At 26.9% G+C, this 24,348-nt stretch overlaps 2 protein-coding genes across 2 annotated transcripts; both read right to left on the bottom strand.

Annotated features, from left to right (window-relative positions):
• Positions 1-761: 761 nt before the first annotated feature.
• LOC113874477 (cucumisin-like) lies at positions 762-6,829 on the bottom strand. The gene is made up of 10 exons (XM_027512700.1): positions 6,686-6,829; positions 6,271-6,359; positions 5,163-5,254; positions 4,843-5,077; positions 4,211-4,727; positions 4,013-4,116; positions 3,690-3,908; positions 2,485-2,596; positions 2,097-2,310; positions 762-1,297 (listed from the first exon to the last, which is right to left on the bottom strand). The coding sequence occupies exons 1-10, from the start codon at positions 6,770-6,772 to the stop codon at positions 762-764; spliced, it is 2,205 nt and encodes a 734-aa protein (XP_027368501.1). The 5' UTR covers positions 6,773-6,829.
• Positions 6,830-17,976: 11,147 nt separating this feature from the next.
• On the bottom strand, positions 17,977-19,813 carry LOC113848280 (EG45-like domain containing protein). The gene is made up of 3 exons (XM_027477735.1): positions 19,621-19,813; positions 19,001-19,280; positions 17,977-18,104 (listed from the first exon to the last, which is right to left on the bottom strand). The coding sequence occupies exons 1-3, from the start codon at positions 19,727-19,729 to the stop codon at positions 18,098-18,100; spliced, it is 396 nt and encodes a 131-aa protein (XP_027333536.1). The 5' UTR covers positions 19,730-19,813; the 3' UTR covers positions 17,977-18,097.
• Between the last annotated feature and the right edge of the window lie 4,535 nt (positions 19,814-24,348).

Here is a 24,348-nt window from a genome sequence, read left to right as displayed (position 1 = left end):
GCTTGGAGAATTGATTGTCTCAATGTCAATCTCCCTTCGAATGAGAGTCTTGGATTTCGAAGATCCCAATCGAGAAGCCGCTCGATCAAGAATAACTATGTACGTGTGATCTCTTGGATCATCTAGAGTGAAGAATTAGCACTCCCAAGTTTATGTTATTACCTGTCCTAATTCTTTATTGATATACATAACAAAGAAAATCCCCTTTAGTAAAACTTCAGATCAAAAGTGACTACAATGTGATTAGATTCAACGCCTATCACTTTTTACTCAACAATAGTTTGAAAAATACGAAGAAAGAGTTCCAGATTAATACATAATTTTGTTGATGATTAAATTTGTTTTCGATTCATTTTGTTTTCAGACCAAATCCTTTCTTCAGTTTATCCATAATGATACTAATTAAACTGTTACTAGTTCCCTATTAGCAAATACTGCCAACAACCACACCCAATGACAACAACAAAGGCTACTAGATTTTAGGGATTAGTAATGGTGATTAAAGTCAAGGACCCCCATCAACCACTAGCAATGATTAGTGATGGTTCCTAACTTTTGACTCACTTCAATTAATTGACCATTTATTATGGGTGTCTACAATATAATAATGATGGTAAATTAGTCAAGAAGAATGAGTTGAAGAGTTTGAGTAAAAGTAAACTATTATCTTGATCATTATTTCTGGCTTAAAAAGTACGCGAAACATTTATTCCCTAAATCCTTAATAGGAAGAGGAAACATCAAACCAAGAAATAGCATAATCATTTATATCTAGGGGGAGAATAAACAACAATGGGGCTCCTCACGTGATAAGTGCCGTCATTCCAAACCAAAGAAGTAGAAAGTATTTTTGCAGGAATGTTTCCTTCAATCTTAAGCGTGAATGACTTTTTTTCACCCAAAGATGTGAAGACCAAAACATTTGGCTCAACTTGGATGTTTAGTGATGGCAGAGTTGGGGTTATTGTAGCTTGATATCTAGATGCAGCTGATCCAACATTTGTAACAGTTCTATGGAAGACAACGCTAAAATTCCTTGAGTGACTTGTGGAAAAGGCAAAAGATGGGAGATTAAGCTCCCAAACAGTTCCCTTATTTGCTTGTGTACAGCTGCTATTATCTCCCGTAATAATTTGCAACACACGAGTATCATAACCTTGTCCACAAAGAAACCTAACATAATCTTTTTCAACAGCATCATAAACCAATCCAGGATGAATAGCCTTGATGGGATTAATTTGTCCCGCACCATAAGCAAATTCAGCTTCTATATTAATTTGAGGACTCATAGGGGTAGCTGTAAATAAATGAACAAACAAATTTGGTTATAAAACGATACTTGACCCGTTAAATTGAACCATGAAATAATAGAAATATCTATATACAGTGGCTCACCTAGGACCAGAGCGGATCTTGACTAAAACTTTTTCGGGAGCCATAATGTATTCACTAAAATAATTTTAACTAATTTTTTTATTAGTTTCATATAATTATATCAAACTTTTTAAATAACATATCAAACTTAAATATCATTTTATTCTATATCAAAATTGATACGTGATCATTCTTAATTAACCTAATTATTACTAAAAGTCAAAATCATTGATTTTAAAAATTAGAGAATAAAACCAAAAAAATTAACTAAGAAAACATATTTAAGTCATTAGTAATAAAATTTAAAATTCACTGTATTTGTATTGTAAAAAAAGAGTGAGAAAAACATTTTTCTTATATATTTATATACATACGTCCTTGTGAACCAAAGAAACTTAGAAGGGAAGAGGGGACAATACCAAAAATATCAAGTGACTTAGTGTCTTAATCCTAATTTTTATTTACGGTTTGGAGTGACTCATATGATCTTTGACATCAAAGCTAACCCTACGCCGTATTTATGTGCGTGAGCAAAACCAAATTGTTTGTTCTCATTTCCTATATATCTTTTTCCTTGGGTTCTTAGAAAGACCACGTAAGCAAAAATAATTAAATAATGTCCCAGTTGAAAAGCTACTGTTTGACCATGTATCGTTTCGTAACCAAAATAGAAAATGGGACAGATTTTTTTCAATCTAGGTGAGTGCCGAGGAGACAATTACCAGTTGTCATTATTGCGGATTTAATCATTGCACGAGACCAAGTAGGATGAAATGATTTGACGTAGATAGCGGTTGCAGACACATGAGGGCATGCCATTGAAGTGCCAGATAAGAATTTGTAACTTGATTCTCGAGTATCTCCGTCAACATCAGAAATAGGAGCGCGTGGAGGCCATGCAGCTAGAATTTCTACTCCTGGAGCGGCTATATCAGGCTACATATTTAGGAAACAATTGGAATAAGCAAAAATATAGGACCGGGATCTCTGGTGTTTTAGTGAAAATACAAAAACAGAAAACATAACGCTCATGTAACAAGAGGAGATCTTTTTTCAAAAATATAATCTTGAAAAGGACGAGTTGTATGGACACCTTTGCTTTTATGTTACCTTCATAATGTCTAGATCGATTATATTTGGACCTCTAGATGAGAAAGGAGGAGCGAAAGGGGCACATGGATCTTTGCCTTCTGTACTTTTAGATATAGTAGCCGTTGGTAACCTGTAGCAATTTTTAACATATAAGTCAATTATTTTAAGATTATCCCTATGTTTGGTAGACAGGTCCGGCCGATTTAGAGGTGCGATCGTCCAGGTTACAAGTTCAAAAAAAAGTAGAAAGTAAAAATAGTGTTTTATTTTTATTTAATTTTTTTTTAAAATTCTTGTAGTTTACAGTTAAAAAAATAAAAATATTTTTTAATTTTTTACATTTTACTTATTATAAACGTAATCAATTTTTTAATTTTTATAGATTCAAAATTTTATTTAATTCTAAAATTTTACTATTTTTAGTATTAAAGCTCACGAAAAATTTTAATTTTTTTAAAAAATTAAACAGTTATTAAATTTATTAAATCTGTAGATTATTATCTATATATTTTAATTACTTATAGAAATTTTTTTAGGGTTTCAGTGATTATATCATTAACTAAAAAAAAAAATTTTAGAGATAAAGTTATTAATAAAAACTTACTCATAAATGTTACAAGAACTGTTAAATAGTTTCGCACTTTTATTAATCGATAAAGAATTTTTAAAAAAATATTAATATTAATATTATTAATAATAATTTTATATCTCAAAATATTCATAAAACCTATTTTTATGATTTTTTATGTTTTTATAATTAATTATAACATAGAAGTTGTTTGAATGAAAAAAATATTTTTTAATAATTTTATTAAAAAAATTATAGCCACTTAAAAAAATATATTATTTTAATAAAATTATTAATATATACTTTTATTTTATTTATTATATTTTATAATTTTTTAAAAAAATTCTAATTTTCTATTTCGCCAAACATCCCAAAAAGTTCAAGAACTTCCCTGTTGATAAAATGAAACGAAAGAGAGGAGAAGAAAAAAAAATTAAATTAAAATTGAAAAGGAAATAAAAAGATAAAAGTTTGAGTTTTTATTTCTGTAAGTAAACTTTTCTCTCTCTTTTCTATTAACTTTTCATGTAATCAAACAAAAAAAATGCATCATTATTCGTAATTTTTTTTTTTCTGTTTCTTTCTTTTTTTTAACCAAACAGCGTATAAATAACATTGTATATCATTCATGTGATATTGAAAAATTTGCACATACGGAGACTGTGAATAACGACGTATCTGTAGCCCGTCGTTTTCGCTAAGTTGAACTGCTGGTATTGCATATATCTCCGCATCAACTAAAGGACGGGTACTTGCAAATATAACACCAATGGCTCCATGAAGGAATCCCACCCGCGAGGGATCCAGAACGCCATCACATAAAACAATTTTTCGTCTCACCATAGCTCCATTCAATGATTCTGGATAGCAAAACCTAAGCAATGATAACATGTGAATGAAGTAGTACAACATAATACAAGAAAAGACAAGTAACTATTAACTAATTAATAAAAAAGAGAGATTGGCAAGTGTTGATACCTGGATTGGGAACTAATATATCCATCAAAAGTGTTGGGTGCATCTCCACCATAAATTAATGGATAGTAATTATTTTCTAGATCGAATGTATTGATAGAAATTCCCTGCATATTGAGTGAAATCTTATATCCACAAGAAGGAAGGAAGGAAGAAAAGAAAAGAAAATTATTTATCACATTCTGACTATATTTTCTTTACCTGGAAACTCATATTATTGCCCAACTTAACTTCGGTATAAAACTTTCTATCTGTAGTGGAGGCAGCTACAGAAAAGGTCCAGGGTGCAGTATTTAAAGTTGTATAAAAACCTGGACCATCATTGCCAGCTGCTTGAGACATTAATATGCCTTTCTTAATTGCGTGGAAAGATCCTATCGCATAGATGTCATCAAAATAGTTAGCGTATCTTCTCTTTGGTGTTCCCATTGAAACGGAAAGGATGTCAACACCATCTGCAATGGCTGCATCAAATGCTGCAAGGATGTCAGCAGATTCACAACCCAAAGACCAACATACTTTATATACCGCAATACGTGCTAATGGAGCTCCTCCTCTTACTATCCCAGAGCCAAGCCCATATAGACTTTTCAAAACTGGGATTCCAGCAGCAATGGATGCACAGTGAGTTCCATGGCCATTCGTATCCCTTGGACTTATGATATCAGTTGGTCCAAACCTACCGCTAGTGCGATGATATCTTGCTCCAATTATTTTGCTGCAGACAAACAATTCTATTTCTACATTAACAGATAGTAATCTTTGTGTTGCTGTAGAAGGTTGCCACACACACACACACACACACAAATATATGTATAACAAATGATACGTACTTATTGCATGTAAAGTTTTGGCAAATGCCCCTCCATTTGGCTGGTCGTGGACCAAGTCCATCACCCTTAAAGCTATCAGACTCGGGCCAAATTCCAGTATCAATTACTCCAACGATCATGTCCTTTTCTAATTCTGATCTGTCAACATGTTGGGGGAAGCCTAAGAAGTCCCAGGATCTTGATGTATGGAGCTTGTTGTTTCTGTTTGGTATAACAGATACCACATCGTCCATTCCTGGCCAAATATCTCAATTTTTGTCACACAATATATACACATTTTAGATAAGTTATACATAATCTAACATGTATCTTAATATTACCTCTTATTCTCAATGTCTCCTCTTTTGTTAGCCTCGCAACAAATCCATTAAAACTCTTGTAGCTATGTAGCAAAACATCTGGGGCAAATTTGCTGTGTGGAATATATATGCATTTGGAACAGTGAGTATTTTTAGTGAAAAAAAAAAATCTCTCTCTCTCTCTCTCTCTCTCTCTCTCACACACACACACACACACACACACATTGTTGAATTTTGCCCAAAAATCAGCAAACCTAATTGTGTTTCTATGCCTGAAATTCATTGAAACTATATGGCTTGAGCATGCTAATTATATTAAAGCGCTATTTTAACTAACTTTTGGGCTGAGAGCTTAGAAGAGCAAGGATTTTCTCTCTTTAGGAGATATAGGATCGTAGAAACAAACATCGTACGTGGAGCTTTAATTCGTCCCATGCATTTATTTATTTATTTTTTAGCTTTTCTTCTTTATTTTCTCTTGCCCACATAATAAGGTGCTAAATTCTCTTATTATTAGAGAATGGATCGAAGAATCTCAACCTAAATTATTTATATCAGTAAATTATTATTCTGAATTCATTTTTATTTGTTTTGCTAATTGCTTGCATATGATTTTTATGTATTTATATGAATTAATCAATAATAGACGGTGTTAAATCTCTAGTTGCAATTAAAATTTTAGATTCGAGATTTTAAAAAAAAGGGCTGAACAACATAATTAGCAGCGCTCTAATAGAGATTACCAATTATAAGATCGATTAAACTTTTAATGTTAATACTTTTTTAATTAGAAATTTTAAGGGATTAGATTCTTAATAGGAAAGAGTTGGTAAGTCAGTTTTATGAATTTGATCTTAATTTTGAAAACAAATTAGGCCTATTTAAAGTAAGTCCAGCTTGACCCATTTCTATCATTAATTATTTATTAAAAAATTAACATACTGATCGACTTTCTTCATATATATGCTAATATTGAATTGCTTATTATCTCCAAATTAACATCTAATAAATCCGTAGTTTTATAAAAAAAAATATTTTGAAACATCGATCATGCTGGAGTAATATAGGCATTCATTTTAGACGCAGTCTAATGAAAATTGAGAGTAATTATTAGTTAATAGTATAAGACCTGCCGAGGACCCTTTGAACCATACTCTTGTGAAGTAATTCTGTCGATTCCACGCCCCTCGGACGCTCGCCCATGTAGACGATGTAAGTCTGTACATAGAATATGATCATTTAGAGTGAGTAAGTTGAAATAGAAAAGCATTCAAATTCATGTCAAATACTTTCTAATAATAAGGATCATATTTTATTCATTTTGAAAATAATCCAAACTTTTTAAAACATCAAAAAAATTATGTACAAAAAAATATTTAAACATAAATTTGAAAGTCATTGAAAGAAATTTTTACTTCTCCAGGTGAAAAAGAATGAGGAAATTAGGAGAAAAAAACATCAAATAAAATTGACGTCGAGTGTTGTACACTTTCAAAGATATACCGTGCATTATGTTCAAGCAATATTCGATATATCTTATATACCTTTCGTTCATCTTCAGAAAATGATTGAGTCAGAAGCAGAATGCACGTAAGAATTTGGAAGAGATGAGAGAAGCCTAGAGAGATCATCTTTCTGTGACAAGGAAATCTGGATATGGGGTGTATATATATAGAGATTTTTTCACGCATGTTTTCTATAAATTATAAGGGAAGAATGTGAAATGCTAGCTAGAGACCAAAATCAATTCAATGCACCACCTCGCACCCATATATTGGTGCTTTGATTTGCATGGATGATAATGTATTAACAATATAGAATATATCACTTCAGTTTGCAAAATAGTCAAAAAGAGATATATTAATAATATTTTATAATTTTTTTATTCTTTAACTAGTATTCTATTTGTCTTATGATTAAGTGTAAATTAATATAATTAAATTTAAAATAAATGCTTATACTTTACTACAATTAAGGAAGCATAATGGTATGCAATAATAGAGATAGAAGCATTGTATCGTCTAATACATGTAGACAAACAAAATTAACAGAGACAAAGGAACAACTTAGAAATTGGAATTAAATATAAGTCAATAAAATTAAAAGAAAAACAATATTTAATTTATAAATATTAAAATAATAACTTATTTATTATTCAAAACGAAAAACAAAACAGATAGCGGAATTACCTTTTTCCTTATTTTTCCTTTTCTCTCCCATTCTCTTATTGTGGTCTTTATTCTTTCCTTCTTGGGCCCACTCAAATTCTCATACCACCTAATCATTTCAACTTCTGCGAAACTGAGCTATGTCACGTGTTTCCTTGTTTGCTCCGTCGAAATCTCTGTTAAATTTTGCGTAGAAAGTCGAGAGTCACGTCTTCTTCTTTGTCCTATTGAAAATTCTTTTCGCTTTTGATCTATCTCTTTCTCTTTTTTGTCATGTTTTTTCTATGGCTTAATTTGGATATATTTTCAAAATAAATACTTATAATAAAAATATTTTTATATATTCAAATTGATGTATGTATTTTATATTTTAAAATTAAATAATATAATTTCTAAATTAAAGAATATAAATTAATTTTAATTTATATAAAAAACTAATTAATTTAACTTCTTAATTTTTTATTTTCTATAAATACTTATTCAAAACTTCATTACCTATCTTTTCTTTTTCCTTCTTCAACACAATAGAGGCATAAAATTATAGCATGCTCATCAGTCATCACAAAGCAAAAGAATGTAACACATACACGGGCTGTTGGCATCGAATATGTTATGGGCAACCGGGTATAACAACTTAGCTACTCCGTACCTTCTCTTTACTTGTTTTAAGAATGTAGCAAATTTAAAAATAATATATCTAAATAGAGTAATTGAAAAATATATTTTTTTTCTGAGATGATATTTGTCGCATCGTGTCTCCTGAAGGAACAATGTTATGCTCTCTATGAAATTATTATCTACCAACGTCGAAAGAATCACGTTCTGCTGCTCTTCATAAGAGAACAGAATTTCAAAATTGAAACGATTCAATGAATGTTCAGCAAGGAAGAAGTGTAAATAATCAATTCTCTTTGAAGGTTTATTCATTTCCCACTCAACTGTAACGACAAGAGTTTTACAACATCACAACGACTCTGGTCGCACACGTTAGGGGTTGTATAGGACACGTTATGTCCCTCGCTACGTGATCCGGCAACTCATGCTTTGCTACATATTCACTTTGATGTGTGTTGCGTGTTATGTTATTATTCATCGGAATCATATTTTGGGACCATTAAAAAATCTCCCCTTCATATTTCAATCCCAACTCCACCAAGGGATCACAAAGCCTATCCTATGTGACATAACAACAGACACCTACGTACGGCATATGAATCACTTCTCTTGGATTTTTAAAAGCTGAAGATCTTTGTCTCACCTCACCAGGAATAGCATCCCATGCAAACAAGTTATACTGAAAAAGGTATCAAATTTTCAACTCCAATAGATAATTACCATATTAAGCGTGTTAGTATAACGAATGGGAAGAGCAGTTATATTATACCAAAGGAGATAATATTTTTTTCAAAAAAAAAAAAAACAATATCACATTTGCAGAGTAAAATATTAATAATGACTTAATAAATTTTAGATAAAATTATTTTTATTTTTTAATTTTAAATTAAATTCCGATTTTATCTTCTATTTTTTATTTATTTTAATTTTTAAACTTTTAAAAAACATTTTAAATATTTTTAATTAAATTATTAATTTTATTAAATTTTTTTATCCTTTCTATCACGTATAACTATTTATCATTTTCTACGTTAAGTTTTTGTACTGTTCATGTAATTAAAAAAAAAAAAAGATTCTGCCTGTGCACTAGAAATTCAACAGAACAAGTATAATATCTTCCATATCAGCATCCATCCTGCCATGAATTGGCTTCCTTTTATGTAATTCCATGGATATATTCATCCAAACATGTGTTCTTTACCGAACATGATAAAACCAAGACCGTTTTGTTGTGAGGTTATTTTTAACGTTTGTCTCATTTTTTGAAATTTTCTCAGTGGAGCCACCATGATCATTCACGGGTCCAATGAATACAGGTAAGCTTGCTTTGTTAAATGTTATGCAAGGCGTTTGCTCGTTCGGTTTGCGGAAGAAAAATAAATAATTTAAGAGCCCTTAATTAGTTCACCTTATTAGAAAAATCAAAGCTTAGAGTCATTCTCTCTTCGAAACAGATTTACAATTCACATAAAAAGCAATGCAAGTACATATATAAAGAATAAAATTTTATATCTATAACACTAAAAAAATGAAACCAACTATTTTATACTTGGACGAGGCACTGTAAATGCAAAAAATGGTCCTTCATGTTATTTATAGAATATTGCATGAACTTGAAAAGAAAAATAAAATCAAATACTTGAAGAAAAAAATATGATAAACAATAATATAAAAACTTGAGGTTGAAAATAATAAATAATATAAAATAGTACACATAGTAAAAAAATTAAAAAAATATAACAATTAATAAAAAATACCTATTTACAATTAAAAGACGAAAGTAAAAGCACAAAATTAAAACCTAAATTTTACTCCGGACATGCACAGAATCTTACATCCTATGTTGTCTAGCTGGAGTCTGATTGTCTGAACGACCTAGCTAAGAAACAAATTACCTCAGATTAGACTACAACCAATAAAATTAACCTTCAAGGAGACGGAACGGAATTTTGCTGCAGCAAAAAAGAAAAAAAATTAATTTCATTGATTCATCTTACAGTATATGGCAGTAAACGTCGAAATTTAAAAAGATAATTTAGATCATGGTAATTTAAACACATCTAAATTTTCTCCGATTTACACAAAAATAGGACAATATTTTTTTATATTAGTCGCAGGATAAAAACAACCTACGAATGGTAAACAAAATTGATTGCTGCGTATCTTGTACTTGGCCGAATTAAGCAACCGGAAAATCTTAAAGAAAAAAATAGTGTAAGAAATAAAATAAAGAATAGAATAAAAAATATATAATTTTGATTAATAAGAATAAATAAAAAATCCTTTAATGTATTTGAATACAAAAGTGATCGAGAAGGAAATTATTTTAAAATTGAAGGAGCAAAATATCCTTCTACATATACAGGACCCCGCTGGTTATCGACAAAGAAGAAATGGGTTTCTTTCTCAGAAAAGCATTTACCAGAGCCTCCACCCAGTATGTAAAAATGGTAGTATATGTCTACAGAATTGTCGAGTGCAATCCTGTGCTCATGTAAAAGAATCACCACTATCTTTCTATCTCTATGGATCCCACACACTTCACCCCACCAAGCATAACATTACAACTTAACGTACGTTTATATTCATTGTGCATGGGGGAATACGTCAACCGAAGAAAAAAACCAGTGATGTATGACTAAACGCAAGTGTTTAAATGAATGCGCAGTGTTCAGAAAAAGCATTCTCTCTCTTCACATGCTCTCTGTCCTCAGAGGTCCCGAGAAATTATTACCTCCTCTTGGACCCCCACATCAACCGTAGTCCCAATCAATATAACCCTAAAATGTGCAAAAAAAATAGGCTAATTAGCCTAAATAGGATAATTTTAAAAAATCATTTCCAAAATAAGGGTATTCCAAAAATAATTTTTCGGTGTAGGTTAAATTCAACACGTGTAGTTGGTGTTTTCATATTACGTATAAATTTAAGAGAATATTTTATATTTTTAAAATTAATTATTATAATTTTTTTAATATTTTAAAGATGAAAGAATATTAATATTTTTTTAATCAAATTATTAATTTATATAAAATTAGTGATTGAGATTATTTTACGTGTAAAAAAATATATTAAACTTTCTTAATTATAAAAGACTACTGTAGATTTTTTGTTATAATTTAAATAAAGATAAATACTTTAATTTTTTTACTATTTTAAATAAGAATCCTTCTAAATCAAGTAATAAAAAAATTTAAAAACATCCAAATTTATCAACGATCCAAATTTGTTGAAAACACATGGTTAAATTTTGTGTGCGTCGACTGTGGGGCTTGATAGAGGTGTCCAAAGATGAACGGTTACGCGGGTGGGCTAACACTTTTTGGACGTGACTTTAGTGTGGGCAACACTGTAAAAGGTAGAAATTTTTTTAATTTTATTAAATTTTAGAAAAGTATTTTTGTAATACTTTAACTTTGTACAATGAAAGTGCGAGAAGAGTGTGTTAAAAGGTTGAAAGAACAACACAGAAGAGGAGACGACCAACTGAGATGGGTGTGCATCATCAAATGGAGGTTAGTAAATTTTTTATATATGATTGATTGTATTTTTAAAATAAAATATTAGTATGTTACTAGTTTTCATTTTTTTATAATTTAAATGTTGAATGTACTCTTTTAAATTAAGTAGATTAATTTTAAAATTGTAATTAACAGATAAATTTGTCATAAAAAATTATATATAAATATATAGTTCACAATTACTAAATAATAAACATTTTATAAGTATAAAAAATATTAAATATAGAATAAATAATAAATAGGTTATTGTTAGTAGATTAAGAAATTAACATTATATTTATAAAATAAACAATTTTAAATGTACTAGAAAAAATAATTATAACAATTAATATAGTAATAACAACTGACACCATCATAATAAATAGATTGCAGATTTTTAATAATAATGAAATTTAAGAAAAAAATTCATAAATAAGAATTGTAAAATTTGGAAGTAAAATTATTCATCATGATTTTATAAAATTATATTAATTAGAATAAAAAATTTAGTGTGATAAAATATGTATTGTTCCAAAATACAATTAACTAAAATAAAATTTATTTATTATACATGTGAAATTCTAATTATAAAATAACAAAAAAAGTTTTTAAATGATGTATATTAAATAAATTATTAATAATAAATTAATATTAATATGTGATTTAAAATTAATAGTTAATTGTTAGAAGACTAAGAAAATAAAATAATATGAATAAAAGGTTGGTAGAAAATAGTATATAAAATAATTAATATTGTAGCTTTAATCTTTTCATCATAATTTAGATTTGATACTACTATTATAAAAATAAATAATGATTTTAAAAAAATAGTTAGTAAATAAGAGTTGAGAAATTTCAAAGTAAAATTAGTGATGAAAAAATTATAATATTAAATTAATTAGAAAAATAGATTTAGTGTGATAAAATATGTATTGTTCTAAAATACTAATAAATAAAATAATTTTTTTATTGTAAATGTAAAACTGGAATTATAAAATAAATATATAATTTTCTAAATAATTATTGATAAATTAATTAATAATAATAAATTTCTATTAATATATGATTTAGAAAGTAGTTGATTGTTAGTAGATTGAAAAATAAATTATAATTTAGAATTGATAGTTAATTGTTAGTAGATTAAGGAAATTAAAAATATGAATAAAAGTGGACTAGAAAATAATATACTAAACCATTAATATTTAGCTTCAAATTTATCATCCTAATTTATATTTAGATTGCATATTATAAAGATTAATAATATAATTTAAAAAAAATATTTAGTAAATAGGACTTTAGAAATTTTAAAAAAATATTAGTGATCATAATTTTATAATATTAGATTAATTAGAATAATAGATTTAGAGTGATAAAATATGTATTGTTCGAAAATACCATTAAGTAAAAAAGATTATTGTAAAGGTGAAATTGGAATTATAAAATAAATATATAATTTTTTAAATGATTATTAATAAATTTATTATTAATGATAAATATATATTAATATATGATTTAGAAAATAGTTAATTGTTAGGAGATTGAAAAATAAATAAATAATAAGAAACTAATATCAATATCAACTTATAATTTAGAAATTATTTGTTAATTGTTAGTAGACTTAAAAAAAAATAATATGCATAAATGGTTGGTAGATTAATTTGTCATAATTGATTTTAGATGACATCATCTTCTTCATGTAGTAGTGGCTTAAAGCTATTTATTTATTAGAGTGTATTTAGAATGAACGTAAGCACCTAATTTTGAAGGTTAGGAGGAGTCACTTTATATTTGACGGCATAGAGGGAATTTTAGTAAAAATACTTTCTTCTTTATCAAACTTTAGCTGAATTTGCTGGAGTTACTATACATAGTTAACAAGCTTTCTCCATTTGATTACAACTTTAGTGGAAAGATGGAGACTAGAGACTCATATCTTTCACATGTCTCCCTTGGAGAGTGTGGTATTGATTTTCTGTTCCTGCTAAGGAAACATCAGTCTTCGGATCTCTGCTCTGAAACGATGACGTCCTTCTGACTGTTGTTGATGTGGCCTGACGTGGGGAGGGTACCTGCAAGAGGCACTTCGATGCTGAAGTCAGGATTCTGTTCTGAGCAATAAATGCTATTTAATATTAAAAAGTCAACCCTTTACTTATACTTCCTACCTTCCTTTTATAGGCATTGTTATGGGCTTGCTGAGTCAACCTTAATTTTGACCCTTTAATTAAGGTAGATAATGATATGTTAATTACTACTACTTGAGTTAATTACTTTTTAATCCTGACATGGAGTATTTGGCTATATTAGACTGAAGAGGTACTCGGTTACCTTTTCGTACAAGTAGGTCCGAGGGGTGGATAGGACCGAGGAGTGTCCTATCCAGTACATCTTCAAAATATTGTTATTTCGATAAGTCTTCGTATTGATGGAAAGATTGCACCTACAGGAGGTGATTGGGGATAAATTGTGTAGGATTTGCTTAGTATTAGACCATTTCCTAATGCACACTCAGAATATCCTCCAACTTATTTGATTTTCTTAAGCTTATATTTTGAGGTTAATAGGTGAGTTTATATGATAGATCGTAGTAAGGTTTCAATTAGGTACCTTTCATTGTTAGAAGATATTAGTATTACTGGCCAATATAATTAAAGAGCTATTACATTAGCATTTCTATATCGAGAGTTATGCATGTTTACGAACATTGAGCATTCTAGTATTAGAGGATTGATGTCACTAATTAATGATGTGAGATAGATTTCCATTTTTAACTCATAATAATTTCCTCCACACACGACTAGATTTGTCTTATAGTGCATGTTATGCGTTAAATGTTTATATTTATAATTTATGAATAACATTTATAATTTAGGACACTCAATTATTTGGTTTATATGTATATATTTACATGTGATTAGCACATCAGAGTTATAGGAAGGAAAGAAAAGGTTTCTCCTACTTTTGATATAAATTTGATCATTTGAAACATAACGAAGTTATTTTGTTATACTTTGATAAATTTTTAAAACTTAAATATTTGCAACTAATTAATTATATTTTATGAATTTGAATATGCAAATTGTCTAACAATCGTATAGTATAAAGCTAATAAACTAATTGCCTACTATATCTACAAAAGGTGTGAATATTTGAACATTAATTTTGCAACTCATATATTTTTAAATTTGTGAATAGCATCAGGTGATGTAGTGTGAATAATGATTTTTTCCCTAAAAAAAAAATAAATTTTCTAATTTGTATTTTCTGATTCTATTTTACCAAAAAAAAAACAAAATAATTTTACTTAAAGAAAAATAAGAACCAATGTAAATAAATAAGGAAAACTTATATTCAACTTTTAGAAATGGTAAATAAACATTGCTAACATATAAACGCATAAATCAATGCTTACTTTATACCTGAGAAAGGAAAAATTCAAAAAATTAACCTTTTATGAAATCCTAAATGTGAAAATATGACCAGTATAAAATGAAAATTCAGAAAGGAGAGCAACAAAATTTTTAAGAGCGATAACAAAATTTTAAGAAAAAAGATTTTCTTTAAAAAAAAAAGAAAGAGGGCTTTGAAGAACTAAAGACTAAGAAAAAAAGAAAAAAATTAAAAATTTCTAAGATGAGTGAGAAAGAGTACAATAGGATAGATAGAAAAACAAAAAAGAAAGAAGAAGAATAAATCAGGAATCAAAAAAGAAAAAAAAAATATCACTATTTTAAGTGCTCTTTCTGCATTTTTTTTTTATAAAACTTACCTTTGTCTACCACTATAGAATAATGAATAAAACAAAAGAAAACTTTACAAAAAATTATATTTGATAACAAATGAGGAAAGAGTAAGAAAGTTCTCAGTTTTATTACATTTTTATTTTATTTTATTAATAATATAATATTATTTACTTAACGTGACAATGGTTTGAAATGAAAACGGGAAGCTGAAGTTTTGGTTGATTACCGCATGCTACCTCTTAACATGCAGTAGTCTAAAACTCTCTATTTCTTGTGTCACTTGTCATTCTAGACATCAGACAAAAAGTTATTTTTTCTAATACTTAATTTTGAAAATAATTTTTTAAAATTACTCTTTTTAGATAAATTATCTGCAAAAATAATAAAGTCAGAAGGATACCAAAATTCAAAACTCTCCATTTCTTTGTTGCTACACCTGACTTTTTCCTTGTGTTGTTGCTGCCACGATCAAAATGTCCAAACCACTTCATACTGTCATTCAATAATTGCTTCTCTATGAAACAGAAAACATGGTCCATCCTGCTCATGCTATGTTACGGAATGGATCGCACATTTTGCATTGAAGAAACATATCAGTTCAAGTTTTGCAGTTTGAACATTAGACTTTATTTACAAACTATTAGAAGTACATTACAAGCATCAAAAGCTGTTACAAAGAGAAAGTCATTAAGTTTTAAGTTGTTTTGTTTCAATAATCCCTCTTAAATTGTTATTACAATCTATAAATTGTATGCTACAAGATTCATCTTATACTATTTCAAACTAAAAAGGAACCAGTTGTTAAAATGTCACAAATTCGACCAAAATACTCGTTACAAGAGATTGTATAAGTTCAGAGTGAGTTACGCCTCAATTTCTTAAAACAAGTTCACATCACTGATCCATAAAATCTTGTCTAATCATTTTCCTCTCCCTCATACAAATAAACTATTAAGTGTATGTCACAAGTTACTTGTTCCATAACATAAGATACAAACTTAATGCTATTGACAATATATAGTTACCTAATATGAAGTTTTCTTAGATACATGTACGTGCTATGCAGAACGTCATTATATAAAATATACGTTACATAAAAAATATACGTTATCTAGTTGAAATCTCCGGCAGTCACGGATTCTCATGTATATACAAATATTAAAACCAGATTCAAATTGAACGATAAAGACCACGGAATCTATACAAATTATTAATACATACATATATATATATATATATATATAATATTAAAATCATAAATTTAACTCTAAGTATATATTTCCAATACATTATACAATTTTATCATATGATATATTTTATTCATTTTGATAAATTAACTATTTATTGTTACAAAAATGATTCAGCAATAATTTTCACGGGGATCAAAAGAAAACTTCATTGACTTTTTTTAGTTTTTTCTTTCAGCAAGGAGATGAAACTGTTATGTTTTTTTAACATGTTTAATTCACGTTTAATGATTATGAATTTATATGTACTTTAATTCTACTAATTATAATTTATATGTTCAGTTTTTATTTACATGTTCTTGAAAAGGTCTTTGCAGTTTAGTTTTGTTCATTCTTTATTTAAAAAATATCCAATGTAAGTCAAATTAATATTTTGCAATCGTTTTGTATCAAATTTTTATTTATTTTTAAATAAGTTTATTTTTTAAAATTTTTTACATGACATTTAATTTACTTTTTTATTTAAAATAAAAATTAAAAAATTAATTGAATTTGTTGAGAAAATAAAAAATCGTGATTAGAGACGTTAATTAAAATAACAAAACTATGAAAGTAAGGTAAACTTGTTGATGAAAATTTATAAAAAAAAAAAACTCAATTGAGACAATCAAGAGTTTTGAAAAGATAAAAATTAAAAGAAAAATACACCGTTACGATAAAATTAAAAGAAATATAATTTATTTAAAAAATTAAAATAAAAAAGAATATAAATATTATATCATGGTGTGATTCAATTTATTTTAGCTTGATTGCAATAATAGGAAACAAAATTCAAATTGAACCACAATAGACAATTCAAATTTTTTAAATTTTGATTTAATTATTTTTAATTTAATTGATTATTTTTTTCAAATTAATTTGACCATTTCAAATCAATTTGGTTTGATTTTAAAATCCCTTGTAATTATTGATAATAAAAAAATGGAAAACTGGGCCTCTCGTGAATACGACTTATAGGTATAGAAAACGAAATCTGATAGGCTCCTCAGAGATCGGAGTCTAGTGTTATCAAATTTCCAGTTTTACCCTCAACTCTCCCTCACATTTACAATATATCCTTTTTTTTTTTCTTTTTTTTTAATGCTTTGTTAGATTTGTCTTGTAACTTTTGCCTTGCACATGGTAGACATGGTGGGCATGAGATATGCAGAGCGTTGACCCTTTTATTAATCTTACTTTTTTAATTTTTATAATCTTATCAATATTTTGTTATTAATCTTTTATGTATCTTTTTTTATATATAAATTTATTTGTTATCCAAACAAAATTAGGCGTTTAGAGTATACTTATTATAGAGTCGTAATATACATAAAGTACTTCAAAATATAAGCCATACAATCAGGCCTTTGATTAGTTTTACATTAATCCAAGTTGTTTTTCACTCTACCAATTTAGAATAAAATTACCTAGTATATATAATCAGTATAAAAAATATATATTTATTGGTTAATCACATATATTAATTTAAAGTTTGTGAAATTTAGTGTGTTAAATCAGCGAGGTATCAATAGGTAAATGATTTTAATAGGGTCTATTTTTTTATTTTCCATCAGATACATCTCATACAGTTATTCTTATAATCTATCCTTATTCAGATTTATTTAGGGATAGACATCTCATTATTATTCTTATATATCTGATCTGCGGACACATTGGCTATTTGATCGATCTCTTCTATGAGCGTCACACCCTGCACATACATGATAAAGAAATATAATCAGTTGCGTAAAATAAATAGCTAGGCTTGAGTAGTCTTACTAATTTCTTGCAATTTTATACTTTTTTATTTTATCTCTCTCTCTCTCTCTTTTGTCAATAAACTTTCTTATGGTAAGGGAGAGTAAACTGATACAACAAAGCAACTGTTAAGTGATAAAAGTAATGTATAGGAAAGTTTAGCAACAAAGAGTGTTTTTAACAAAACTAGTTAATAGGTTAACTGAATGTTAAAACTATTAGTTAAAAACTGAAAAATGAAAGCCAAAAATATAGTTGATTAAATTAAAAATATTTGGTAAAATGAACTATTGAATTAGTTAATAAATGTAAAATGACAAATAATAATATAATTAATTTTTAGTACAAAATTCAAAATTAGTAATTGCATGTTTTCAAACAAATAAAATTTAAAATTTTTCTCATTTGAAAAATTTATTAAATAAAATTAGATAAAAAAAATTATCATTTTGGTATTTTATATTGTAAAAAATGATTTAGTTATATTTTAATAATATTTAATTATGAAAGTGATTTGAAGAAATTAGACTAAAAAAGGTAAAGGGGTAAAACAGAAATTATAAAAAGTTAAGGAATGAAAATTTTTTAAAAATCTTTTAATTCGTATTTAAAAAGTAGCATTACAAAAAAAATAATTAGATAGAGTAGCTCTTAAAAAATTGCTAGTGATTATCTATTTTAGCTACTTTATTAAACATAAACTATAAACATTTTAGTTAACAAAATAAACATTCTAACTAATTAAAATATCTTATCAAACCCACTTATAGAAATATTTTAAAAATAAATCGAGAAAAAAGTGAAATTTATCCTAAAACTAATGCGAACGAGATGGAGATAGAAATATACCTGTTGTAATCAATTTTAATTTTTCCAGCATTGAGGTCAGCGATCTGAGAGAAAGCTTGTTTAGAGAGATCAATGGTTGCTTGGCAACCGGGGGAAGGGCAACGATCCACAATCTTGACCGTAACACTCCCACCCTTACATGGCTGAGGCACACCTTGGTTAGTGGCACCTGTGCATTTTATACTATACATTTTACCACATGCTGCTCCATTAGCCCATATTGAGTCTCCTGCAGCAGCTATCATCGTCCCCTGATCTTGGTATCCATAGCATGCAGATGCTGCCAATATGTTAAGTGCCATTAGCATTTTATTATATATCCAGTATACAAAACCCTTTATATATACAAGAGGTTGTTTCAACCTATAAAAATAATTTATGGATTCTTAGTTTAGTTTAGTATATTTACTTTCAACAAGACATTATGTTCTTGATACATGCCTTAGACTCTTCCATATCACGAATGCTCTTACACCATTATTATTGACCCTTGGCTACTGTGTGATCAAGGTGCGTTTCATATAACGATGAAGAGAACAAGAGGGTCGAAAAAATCTAAATAAGCAGATAATATCAAAGTATTAATTTAACTTCTCTAAAGTTGAAAATTTGGTACTCACGAACGTAAACATCGTAATAAGTGGCAGTTCCGGCAGTAGCAGATGCAACCGAGACAAGGCTTACGATGATAAGCCCTGTTGCAAGGAGTGCACTTATTTTGATTGCCATATTATTGCAAGATATCCAGAGAAACTACAAAGTACAAATTGATTGTGTGCAGTGTAATACTTTAATCTTTCCCAGTGTATTTTGAGAATGTGTTTCTGCATCTGCTTGCATGGCATGTACCCTTTTATAGCCGCTGGTCTTCGTTTGGTACAGGTTTAAATGATACCTATCTTTATCTTGAAAATTTATTTTTAACTTGTGTTTCACAATATATGTATAATAATATTTTTATGAAAATTGTATAATATTATTGAATTTAATGTGTTGAAAATATTAAATACTATATTTTTAATAAATATTTATTATTTATTAATGGAGAAAATTTAGGTATTATTTTGTAAGTGTCATTAGTGTTGTTTACTAATTGAAATTACAGTTTTATTTCAACAAAATATCTATACTTAATGTTATTGTATATTATCAAAATAAATTTTAAAATTTGATTATTAAATATTACCTTTACTTCTGTTTATAAAAAAATAATTAATTCATCTATACTAATAAAAACAGTTGCATGATATAAACATTATTATTATTATAAAAATGTTCATAATGTTAAATAACTATTTCAATAACTTGTATAGAAACTAGCTGAGTGAGTAGTTAATATTATAACTTTGTAATGAATTAAGAGTATAAAAAATTTAATAATTAATATATTTAAAAATAAATTTTTGTTTCTTATAATTAGGGGAAAAAGAGGCAATTATTCTTTATAAATAGAACAGAAAATAGTAATATTTAAGCAGTTGCACCTACACTTTTATGATAATAAATATTTATAAATTAGTTTTTTTAGTAGAAAAGGAAAATAAAATACTTACAATAAAAAAAACTAGCTAAATATATCCCTCATAAGAACTTTGATATAACAACAGAGAAAAATTTAAAAATACAAAAGTGAATCCTTAAACTGTTGTCTACCATATTACTTAAAACTTTTTACGATACGTCTAAATATTTAACACTGGCTTTGCATGTGTGTTTAAGTTTACAACTAAATTTGAGTTGAACAATTAAATTGCATCATATAAGTTAGAATCACAACAAATTTTAATGTGTTAAAGTCACGTGCGAGTTGTCATGAATAACATTTAACCTTATTAAGATTATATTTCATATTTTAAATTTTATTAAAAAATTTCAATGTTTTAAAACTCAAATTCATGATTACTAAAAATAGTTTCTTTGAATATTAAATAAATCAAACTAAACTAACTCAAAAACATATTAAATATATATTAATTTTTCCATTTTTTTCATTATAGAAAATAACTTAAAACACATTTGTAAATATATTTGGTTTTAAGAAACTTGAGATTATTTTATAAGATAATTTATAATTTATATTAAATTAATAATAAGATATAATTATTTAGTGGAATAGAGTTTGATTGTTATATAATAAGATATACTATTTTAAATAATTTTTACGTTTATTTCATATTATGCTTTTTATTTAATAAGTGTTGTTTTTAAAATAAAAAATAGTTATTAAAAAATTGATATCCTAATTTAAAACTGTATTTGTTCTTTACTTAATTAAATTTGATTTATTTACTAATAAAAATACCATATATAAAAAATAAAAATTAAATAATTAATTAAATTTAAATTTAAATTACAAAAAATATTAAGATTATTTTATTTTTATTTTATTTTCAAACTTATGCGAATACCCTTAGCCGCCGGCTCTAAATTAAATTTAAATTACAAAAAAATATTAAGATTATTTAATTTTTATTTTATTTTATTTTCAAACTTATACGAACACCCTTAGCCGCCGGCTCTAATAGGTACCTTCATTAATGCCTTATTTTCTTCACATAAATAAATACAACTTTTCATTCATTAATTGTTTTTTCTTTTTTGGAGTTGACCATATATTTTTTCTATTTGTCTTCTGGTTACGAACGTACGCAGTATAAGTTTTGATAATACTAATAAAAAATATTAAAATGTATATGATTTAATAATAGTTTTATTCAATAATATAATATCATATAATTTTAATAAAAAATTATACAAAATTACTCTTTTTTTATTTTATTTTAGTCCTCTAATATTTAAAAAAGTTTCAAAAAGATCATTTTCTGTTAAAAACTAACTGCGATGAAAGGTGTGTGCCACATGTATTGTGTGTTATTATTCTTTATCTTCTTTTTTATATCTTCGATCTAATTTTTGACAATTTTTTTCTTTTTTTTTCCTTTTATTTTCATTTTCTTACACTCAAACCTTCATTTCTTCGCTAATAACACCAAGCATCTACCCTAAAATCTCAAACTATAAATCACTTAACTTTCTAATACTCATTTTTCATTTTTGGTAGATCTGAATATACATTCCTATTTTTCATTTTATTGATTTTTCATGCTATCCTAACTTTCCAAGCCTTCATTAACAAGAATACTATGTTACGAAAGTTTAAAACATAATATGAAAATAAACACAAATTGCTGTAGATAAAAAATGGGTATTTAGAAAGTTGATTTATTTATGATTTAGGATTTGGGGTGAATATTTGGTGTTAATGGCAAGAAGATGAAGTTTTGAGTATAAGAAGATGAAAAAAAAAAACTAATGAAAACCAGATCGGAGATCTGAAGAAGAAGACGATTAATAGTAACATACTGTATATGTAGTACAAAATGACAAAACTTTCTAATGGAGTTAGGATCTTCAACGAAAAATAACATATTTAAAACTTTTTTAAAAGTTAGATGACTAAAATAAACCAAAAAAAAATTAAAAGATAAAAGTAAATTTTATACTAAAATTAAGTGATGAAAAGAGTAATTTTGTTAAAAAATTATACTTAAATTTTTATTATATATTATTAGACAAACATTAAAAAAGTCAAAATAATAAATATCTCTGCTTTGAAAATTAAAACTAACGTGTGGTCTTAAAACATATGCGTGCACGAAGAATAAAGAAGACATTCAAACTTATGAATGAAAATTAATAATATTTCAAAGCAGACAAAAACAGAAAGACAAAAAAGAATAGAAGTATATAAATGAGGTGAAAAGGAAAGAACGGGAAAACGGGTAAGAGAGGCAAAGAAAGAAAGCGAGTGAAAAAGACGTAGAAAAGAAATCGGAGTAAAAAAAAAAATTTGCGAGAATATCATTTAAAAGATAGAACATAATATAATTATTAATGATTATTTAAAAAAAATTAAGTGGCATCATGATCCCTATTCTCATAAGCTTCCATTGTTAGCCTTGTCATTAGACTACTATCTTTGTATGTAAATTAAGCTTACACTCTTAAATCAGAGAGGCTTTGGTCCTATCTATCAAGCTTATACTCTTAAATTTTTGCTTCTTAAGTGGTGGCAAATAATGCAACTTTTGTTTAAATCTTGGCGTCAAATTAGGTGTGCTAAAATAATGCAGCATAAAACACTTGGACCAAGGATATATTGCCCATGATAATAAATAATAAATTTTTATTAAAAGTTAGCATTTAATAGTATTAATATTAATATATTGAATAATATTAAATTCTATGACTTTTAATAAAAATTAACTATATATAAATTTTTATTATGTGATATGTTATATAAGTTTAAAATTATTTTATATTTAAAAATATATTAAACTCAACAATTATAATTTTTTAAAGTAATTAAAAATAATAATTTTTATTTAAAAATATATTTATTACATTAAAAATATAAAAGTACAATAAATAGTTATATTTTATGATTAAAAAAATTAATACTTTTTATATATGTAAAACTTAAGAAGTGAGGTGAACAAAATCATTAAGTATTGTATGAAGACCGAAGACGCCATTAATTGGAACGTGAGGGTTCTGTGCAGTGCTATTAATAGAAGGGCAGTGGAATTCTTCATTCTTAAGTCATCTCTTCGCAGGAAACCAAAACCAAGTGGAGCTCGATTAACAACAAACTCGTGTGGGAATAAGAAAATGGATTTTGAGCCAATAGAAGCAATAAACTACGAAGAATGAATACGAGGTACACGAATATACACTACGGTATGATCATAATTATTCGATGAATTTTGAAAATCATATAACACAACATGTCTGTAATATAACGTATAATATTCATCTACCCAATTAACATAAAATATAAAATTTAAGCCATAATAGAGAATACATATTTTAAAGTATCAAGTGTCATGCCGTGCCTTCACATGGATATGCATTAGACAATATTATAACATGACTAAGAAGCATAGAGACATTTTAACACTTGCTTGCAGAGTATTATCTTAATGGATATTTTAAAAAGGACTATTCAATGGCATTTGTCTGAGGATCAAAGCATCTTCTTTTTCCAGCTCATAACTCAAATATAGTCAATTGTAAACTACTTTTTTCAAGCTTTACATCTAACATTTAAAAGGAGATGTCACAATTTTTTTTAAAAAAAAAGCTTTTAATTTCTAATAAGTTATATATTATTTAGATTAATTTTTTATAAACTAACTTCTATAAGTTTCTTATTTTTGTTGTTGAAAATGTTCTACTAATTTAATGAAAAAAGAATAAATTATAAGTTTCTAATGATGGTAAATTAGTCGAGAAAATGAATAGAAAATACAATGCCTAAAAGTAAACTATTATATTGATCTTCAATT

The sequence above is a fragment of the Abrus precatorius genome, unplaced genomic scaffold (assembly GCF_003935025.1).
Source record: "Abrus precatorius isolate BTA unplaced genomic scaffold, Abrus_2018 Scaffold8, whole genome shotgun sequence".
In the NCBI taxonomy this organism is placed as follows: Eukaryota; Viridiplantae; Streptophyta; class Magnoliopsida; order Fabales; family Fabaceae; genus Abrus; species Abrus precatorius.
Note: the sequence above shows the minus strand (reverse complement) of the source record. Positions and strands in the feature narration are given on the sequence as shown.

Bases quoted from the DNA above. Each gene is read 5' to 3' on its own strand.
- LOC113874477 (XM_027512700.1), bottom strand. From the start codon at position 6,772: ATGATCTCTCTAGGCTTCTCTCATCTCTTCCAAATTCTTACGTGCATT. The intron at 5,078-5,162 runs GTAATATTAAGA...ATATTTGGCCAG, and splicing joins GGAGACATTGAGAATAAGAG to GAATGGACGATGTGGTATCT. The intron at 2,597-3,689 runs GTATGTGCAAAT...AAATTGCTACAG, and splicing joins CGTCGTTATTCACAGTCTCC to GTTACCAACGGCTACTATAT.
- LOC113848280 (XM_027477735.1), bottom strand. From the start codon at position 19,729: ATGGCAATCAAAATAAGTGCACTCCTTGCAACAGGGCTTATCATCGTA. The intron at 19,281-19,620 runs GTGAGTACCAAA...ACATATTGGCAG, and splicing joins TTATTACGATGTTTACGTTC to CATCTGCATGCTATGGATAC.